General features: G+C 37.8%; 1 protein-coding gene across 1 annotated transcript in view; it reads right to left on the bottom strand.

Annotated features, from left to right (window-relative positions):
* PROS1 (protein S) overlaps positions 1-8,426 on the bottom strand; it is a 65,947-nt gene that overhangs the window by 4,284 nt on the left and 53,237 nt on the right. The window contains exons 13-14 of the mRNA XM_077774922.1: positions 2,266-2,414; positions 5-218 (exon numbers count right to left, since the gene is read on the bottom strand). Of these exons, the coding sequence (XP_077631048.1) occupies positions 5-218; positions 2,266-2,414 (363 nt within the window). The remainder of the gene's footprint in view (positions 1-4; positions 219-2,265; positions 2,415-8,426) is intronic.

Here is an 8,426-nt window from a genome sequence, read left to right as displayed (position 1 = left end):
CCACCCAGGTAAGTGGCTACTGTTCCCTTCATTGCTTTGTCCAAAATGGCAAGTTGACTTTGAAGGGCTTCAGAGTAGATGATATCTTTTTTAAGTGGAGTCAACAGCTCCAGATTGGTTCTGTTGACTCTTACTTCCAGATGGAATTGTTGACTAGAACAAAGACTTATGGCCTCTATCCGAGATACTACCATATTTTCAATAGATACCAGGATATCCTGAAAAACAGAGTAAAGAGAAAATATAAGCAAGTATTAATGGTAATGCCACTTAAGAGTGACTTTTGAGTTTTTAAATTCAAAAACCAAATTTCAGTGAGGAAAAAATAAGTATGATAGTGCCTCCCAACTTAAATTTAAAAAATTATTATAATCATAATTTTAAAATATATATTAGAAATTTAAAATTTACAAACTTTACAAATTTCAGGGTCAGCTAGGATGTAAATGTATAGTGGCTTTTGAAAATTCCGTAAGCAAGAGAGTTGTTTTACTAAACTCATGTCTTAAGCAATATTTTTCTGTTTGTGAGCCTTCCTAACTTCAAAACTTACATATGAAAAAGGAAGGAGCTGAATAACTCTTTGTTGGGGAAAAGACTAAAGTGCTTTAGTAAGCAAATGCCAGCAAGACTGAGAGGTTTTTGTGTGCCACACAAGCAATCCTGTAAGACTTGGGGAAAAGTTAGTGAAGGCGTCCTGAGAGGGAAAAGCCAGGGATCACCAGCAGTAAGTTAGAGTATTCACCAGAAGATATTCAAAAGTTTTGAATTTTGTTAACTTTTCAAACTGCTGTACACAAAATCATTCAACTTGTTGAGAGTGATCCATACATATCATTTATGTGTGTGTAGAGGGAAGGTAAAAAGAGAAAATAAAATCAGAACTAGGAACGTGGATGTTATGAGATGGTAGAAAGAGAGTCTGAAGTATTTACTTCAGAATCAAATATACCTATGTTAAGTTTACACTTCATAAATACAGGTTATCTGAGGAAATCTGTTACTGTTTATACATGTCTATGTCCTTGAACTCACTAATAGTCTTAAAATGGTCAGCTGACAAACCATTTCAGAATGATCAATTGTATGTGAAATAATGTTATGAAACACTGCACACAGATTTTGAGAAATCAATCTGACATGGAAAAGAAAAAGAAGAAGGAGGAGGAGGAGGAAAAGAAGAAGGAGAAGAAGAAGAAAGGAAAAATGAAGAAGGAAAAAGAAGCCATCATGGAGTCAAACACAGAAAAGATCTAATAAACATCAAAGACATGGCATGCCTTAATGTCCTCTACTGCATGGATATAGTAGAAAACAGGATTTCCATTTTATTAAAAAAAAAAAAGGCAAACAAAAGGCTGAAATCTAAATGTAGTAAGCTTCTGTGGTAGACTGGAGATAAACACTCAGCAGGATCTCTTAGGTAGCTTATGCTTAACCACCAGAAATTCCCTGCAATCATCATTAAGCTGCAACCAGCATACCTTTTTATTATCACAGACATTATTCAATTATAGGTCTTTTTCCAAAAGCCACATAGAACATCCAAGCCAACCTGGGCACAAACGCAAGTTTCTTGCTGTAACTTGTTGGAATCTACTGTCGATGACACATGGTCAGAACTATTCGCTTCTAATAGAAGGCTGAATAATACAGATCTTCTGATAACGCTCATGTTTCCTTTTATCCAAGAGTTTTTTCCCCCTGTTCTTCCTCCTAATTTCAAATGAGAGTTGCCAGCAAGAAGCCAGGTGGACTGGTTTTACATTTTTCTAGTTCTTTCTAATTTACTCATGGGAGAAAAGATTAAGAGTGCCAGAGAGCACAAAACATTATAATTAGACACAGAATATCTGTGAGTGAATTTTAATCAGACTCACTTTTATGTTGTTAGTACAGACTAACTCCCATGATACTTCCAGAATTCTAAGTAAAGGTGGATCTCTATGTACTCTGGGAAGGCTCAAGGCAGCCTATGTGTGAGTCTCCCTCATCTTAGCTGTAGATGCAGTAACAGGCTTTTCCTTTTCTCCTCTCTCCTTCTTAGATCAGACCTCGGAAATAAGCCAGCAAGAAAGTAATAATAATGGACATTTATGGAGTCTTTACTGATGTGCTAGAGACTGTGCCAAATACTTTCCATACGTTATCTCATTTAATCTTCAAAGTAGCACTTTGAGGTAAATACTGCTAATATATCCATTTTACAGATAAAAAACAAAACAAAACAGGAAAACAGGAATCACAAAGGTTTAATAAACTTACCTGAAGGTTTTCAGAGGCGGAGTCTACCAAGGACAAGGCAAAGGGCACAGTGAAACCAGAAACCAAGGCGAACATAACACCAGTACCCGTGGATGGACGGCTATTCAAGGACACATTTACTTGCCAGCCCTCGGCATTGGATATATTATCTGTTTAAACAATAAAACAGAAGCAAGATCAGTGTACTCCTAAAATATGCCAGAAGGAATTATTCCATTCTTATTCATACTTAAAGCCATTAAACCAACTAAAGATTTTAGTTCTCCTTTCTCCATGATCTATATAACCTAGGCAAAAAAACATAAAAGGCAAAAGCCATTTTCTTTGAAATGCAGGCAAAAATACACATGAATGAAGCCCCATCCTTCTGGTTTTTCTAGAATAAAATTCTAGACGTGGTATTTCAGATTATTATGAATTTTCCCATTTGCTCTTTTACAGATTACCTTCTTCCTGTATATTCACCACTGGTCAAATCTCAGAGTGGTTATACTTGAAAGCACAAATTTAGAAGGAAGTTCACCGAATTTATTGTAATATTTCTGAGGGAACACAGTTATAGCTGTGATCACCATTCCATCATGGTGATCATGGGGGGCTCAGTTCAAAGCAGGGGGGAGGATAGGATTTACACAAATAGGGAAGTTAGATAGTTTGATAGTAGACAAAGACTCCGAAATCAACTCTGGACTCTGAAATTCTAAAAGGGACTCTTCTTCTGTGATTCTCTTATCATAATAGTTAACATTCTTTTTATTCATTACTAGGTTAATTGTCTATCCCACTAGAGTGCAGGCCCTACATGTCTCTACTACCACTTTGTTTTCCACAGTAGTCACTCAACAAATATTTGTTGACTTGATATGTTTCCAAAACAGTGTAATTCCTAAAAATATTAATTCACAATTTGAAGTCTTCCTTATTTAATAATAAGTAATATATAACAATAGTCCAAATACCACTTGTAGATTTTGAAAAGGTGAATGTGAATGGAGAAAATAAAGACCCTTGACAAGATGATCTTCCATTTAGCCACATCTAATGCTATTACATTTTTTCATTATAATTCTTGAATTTTCACCCGAGAGAAAAAAATATATACATATATATTATATAAGTTGAAATTTTGAAATAAGTAAATTTACAATATTAACAAACTCAAACTAAAATAAACTTACAAATGTAGAGAGATTATAATGTAACATTAAATATTAATTTAAAAGTTAGTCACCATCTGGCAATGTGGTACTGGCACAAAAACAGACACTTAGATCAATAAAACAGAATACAGAACCCAGAATTGGATCCACAAACACATAGCTAACTAATCTTTGACGACGCAGGAAAGAATATCCAATGGGATAAAGCCAGTCTCTTCAGGAAATGGTGCTGGGAGAACTGGACAGCAACATGCAGAAGATTGAACCTGGGCCACTTTCTTATACCATACACAAAAATAAACTCAGAATGGATGAAACACCTAAACATAAGACAGGAAGCCATCAAAATCCTAGAGGAGAAAGCAGGCAAAAACCTCTTGGACCTTGGCCACAGCAACTTCTTACTTGACACATCTCTGGAGGCAAGGGAAACAAAAGCAAAAATGAACTATTGGGACCTCATCAAGAAAAAGCTTCTGCACCATGAAGGAAACAATCAACAGAACTAAAAGGCAATGAACAGAATAGGAGAAGATATTTGCAAATGACATATCAGATAAAGGGTTAGTATCCAAAATCTATAAAGAAGTTATCAAACTCAACACCCAAAAAAACAAATGATCCAGTGAAGAAATGGGCAAAAGACATGAAGACACTTTTCCAAAGAAGACATCCAGATGGCTAACAGACACATGAAAAGATGCTCAACATCACTCATCATCAGGGAAATACAAATTAAAACCACGATGAGATGCGACCTCTCACCAGTCAGAATGGCTAAAGTGAACAACTAAGGAAATGACAAGAGTTTGCGAGGATGTGAATAAAGAGGAACCCTTTTGCACTGCTGGTGGGAATGCAAACTGATGCAACCACTCTGGGAAGCCGTATGGAAGTTCCTCAAAAAATTAAAAATAGAACTACCCTATGACCCAGCAATTGCTCTACTAGGTATTTATCCAGAGGATACAGGTGTGCTGTTTTGAAGGGGCAAATGCACCCCAATGATTATAGCAGCACTATTGACAATAGACAAAATATGGAAAGAGCCCTAATGTGCATCAGCTAATGAATGGATAAAGAAGAAGTAGTGTATACACACACACACACACACACACACACACACACACACACACACACACACACTGGAATATTACTTGGCAATCAAAAATAATGAAATCTTGCCATTTGCAACAACGTGGATGGAATTAGAGTGTATTGTGCCAAGCAAAATTAGTCAGTCAGAGAAAGACAAATATCATTTGACTTCACTCATATGTGTAATTTAAGATACAAAAGAGATGAATATAAGAGAAGGGAAGCAAAAACAATATAAAAACAGAGAGGGGGACAAAAAATAAGAGACTCTTAAGTATAGAGAACAAACTGAGTGTTGGAAGGGTTTGGGGTAGGGAGATGGGTTAATTGGGCAAAAGAGCATTAAGGAAGACATTTGGTGGGATGATCACTGGGTGTTATATGTAGGGGATGAATCACTGGATGCTACTCCTGAAATCATTATTGCACTATATGCTAACTAATTTGAATATAAATTTTTTTTAAAAGTCACTTTCAAATTATCCATGAATGAAATAACTAATTACTTATGAAGGTGATTTTTATCAGATACAATATAACTATTTTCATCTTCTTTTTAGCGAGATTTTCCTTCAAGCAAATTATTGTGGGCCTAGCTTTTTCCTGTATTCAGTCATCAACCCTAACTAAAACATTTAAAAGAAATGTTTCATATACAAAACAGAACTAAAGTTAAAGACATTGCATTAATTTATGTTAAGAATACAGAAAGTACCAGAGTAAGATTTGTCCTTAAAACTGTAGCAATACTTTTTTGTTAGACTGCAGATAAACACATTGAAAATACATTTTTTTTCTTGGGGTGCCTGGGTGGCTCAGTTGGTGAAGCATCCAACTTTGGCCCAGGTCATGATCTCACAGCTCATGGGTTTAAGCCCTGCATCGGGCTCTGAGCTGTTAGCTCAGAGCCCGGAGCCTGCTTTGAATTCTGTGTTTCCCTCTCTCTCTGCCACTCCCCTGCTCACACTCTGACTCTGTCTCAAAAATAAACATTAAAAAAAATATATATATATAAAACTTTTAATAGCTTTATTGAGGTATAATTTAGATACTATATAATTCACCTATTATAAATGTATAATTCAGCAATTTTCAGTAGATTTATGAAATTGTGCTGCCATCATTAACACCCAAGTTTAAAATACTTCTATCACTCAAAAAGTACCTTTGTGTTTATTTGTAGTCAATTTCTGCTCCTACTCCTAGCCTTAAGCAAATTCTGACCTGCTTTCTGTCTATAGTTTTGACTTTCCTAAACATTTCACGTGAATGGAATGAAACAAAATGTAGTCTTTTGTAAATGGCCTTTTTCACTTGACATAATGCTTCTGAGATTCATCTATGCATGTGTTTCAATTGTCTATTCCTATATATTGCTTAGTAGTATTCCATTATATGGATGTAGCACGTTGTCATAGTCTGTTAGGGCTACTATCCCAAAATACCACAGGCGACACAAATTAGAAACAGAAATTTATTTCTCAGAGTTCTGGAGGCTAGGAAGTCTAAGATTAAGATGTTGATGGGGGCGNCTCTGAGCAGAGTTAGCAGATTAACATTAAATTTATAATACAAAATATTAGTCATTCAAATAATGAACTCCTAAGCAGAAAAAGACAAAGAACCTAGTAAGATAATTAAGATATAAAAATAGTTAATAAACATGTGGAGAGATATTCAACTTCAGTAGAAATTTGGATAATAAGATTTACAAGATTTAACTTTTCAACTCTCAGATTGGGAACAAATCTCAAGCAGAAACTGTCTTATTCTGTTGGTAAAAGTATAAAGTCATAAAACATCTTTGGAAAAGAATCTAATCAAGCAACAGAAGATATACATTTGAATAATCTTTGATGGACATAACCAAAGAGTCTCTCCTACAGAATTAATCATATAAAAATACAAAGATGTATCCCAAGGATGTTACAGAAATACTATTTTTAAATGCAAAAACCTGGGTCAGTCTGGCAAGAGTTCCTGTTCTGCTTAGACTGTAGAAAAAAACTGGAAATAACACTGTTCCCAGCCTTACAACAATAACAAAAGACTAATTATCTATCAACTATCAAAGAGCTGAGGTTGCAGAGCCACTAACTAGAAATCTGAAGAAAGACAAGTGCTTCCATGAAAACACAGGAAGAGTTTACCCTCTTCCCCAAAGCAGACACCTAGATGCTATATAATTTGATAAGAATAATTTAAATAAAAATATTAACTGCTAAATTCCAAGTGGTGGTTCATATGAGAAACAGAAGCACTGGAAACGGCAGGCACATGAGGAGTTAGGGAAAGGAAACTGGAAAAAACAAAACAAACAACCAAAAAGCACCTACCACAGAGAAGGAGCAGAAAGACATCTTGAGTGTTGACTGTTAGATCTCTCCCCCACTGGTTGGGAGGGGGACAATGAAAAGTCCAGGGATACAACACCTGCCAATCACTGAGTCTGTGATAGAACATTAGAGAATGCTCTCCAGATCCTGCTACCATGCTAGCAAATGTCAAGTAACAAGAGCAGTCTTCTGGGGTGAAGCAAGACCATGGAGAGACACTTTCTAAGATATCCTAAACAGAATATCTAAAGCTAAGGATAGATCAGCTATTAAGAAAAATCCTCTGGCAAACCATTGCCTACCATAAGCACAAGGTAACAATAAAGGAATTTGAAGGGTACTCCTGGAAATAAGAAAGCTTAAGTAACTCAACTCTGGATAAGCCTGATTCAACCACCTTATTAAGGGCCTAGCAAAAGCAGAAAGATGCTCATTTCCAGACATAAATATTATTTATCTGTCTCTACTATTCTACATAAGATGCTCATCTTTAAACCAAAAATTATCCAATTCAGAAGGAAACAAAAACAACACATCGTTAAGAGATAAAGCAATCAACATGACCAGACTTAGATATGACACAGATATTGGACCTATCAGACATGGAATTTAAAATACTTAGGATTAATAAGTTGAAGGCTCAGGTAGAAAATGTGGACAGATAGGGAATTTCAACAGAGGGGTGGACATTTTAAAAAACAATCACATGGAGAGGGGGGCCGGCAAAATGGCAGAGAAGTAGGGAGCTCCGTGCATTTCGCTTGCACCCATCTCTCAAATAAAGAAGGCCTGAAGTCATAGGACACTAAGCCACAGGAGTTTCTGAAGAGAAAGACACAGAGCACACTGGGAAGGAAACCTCATAAGTGCATGAGTGCGAACTGGGGAAGATAAAAGTGGCCTGGACCCAGAGATACGGAGGGAGGGGAGGGAACACGGCTTGCGTGCAGCTGCGGTGAGTGACGAGCCTCAGCGAGTCGAGGGGAAAGGAAAGACAAGCTGAGACTGCTTATTGAACTGTCCCTGGAGAAGAGAAAAACCTCAGCTTGGAAAGAGTGTTTTTTAGTTCTGGCTGGGGTGCTGACTTTGAACTAGGTGCCCCCCGTCCCAGAAGGCACCAGGAAAAACTGCTCTGCTGCGCTCCCAGCACCATCCACAGCGGCAGCGCAGACGCTGCGGGCCTGAGGCTGCTGCGTTCCCCGCACGCATATGGGGCTCAGAGGCCTCGGATCCCAAGTTGTATCGCTGCTTGACCCCAGCGGATCTGAGGCTGCAACACCTCCCCCCCACCACCTCAACCCCCGGCAGCAGGGAAGCAGCGACCTGCCAGACGCTTTTGGGCGGTATAAGCAAAGCCCATGGACTGGGACCTGGAAACGAGAAGGGATGTGGGGCATAGAACTCAGCCCACCTTGGCTATGTCCTCCACACAGGGAGATCGGACCCAAAGGGGGGATTTGCAACGCTTGGTTGAGAAGGGACTGGGGCGACACCATTCTTCTCCCCACAACACCAAGGTGGCTCAGGGAGCGGCCAGCGGACACAGTGGAGGCGAGACCTGCCTACA

The sequence above is a fragment of the Crocuta crocuta genome, unplaced genomic scaffold, assembly GCF_008692635.1.
Source record: "Crocuta crocuta isolate KB4526 unplaced genomic scaffold, BGI_CrCroc_1.0 scaffold6, whole genome shotgun sequence".
Classification (NCBI taxonomy): Eukaryota; Metazoa; Chordata; class Mammalia; order Carnivora; family Hyaenidae; genus Crocuta; species Crocuta crocuta.
This window is presented reverse-complemented; position numbering and strand designations above follow the sequence as displayed.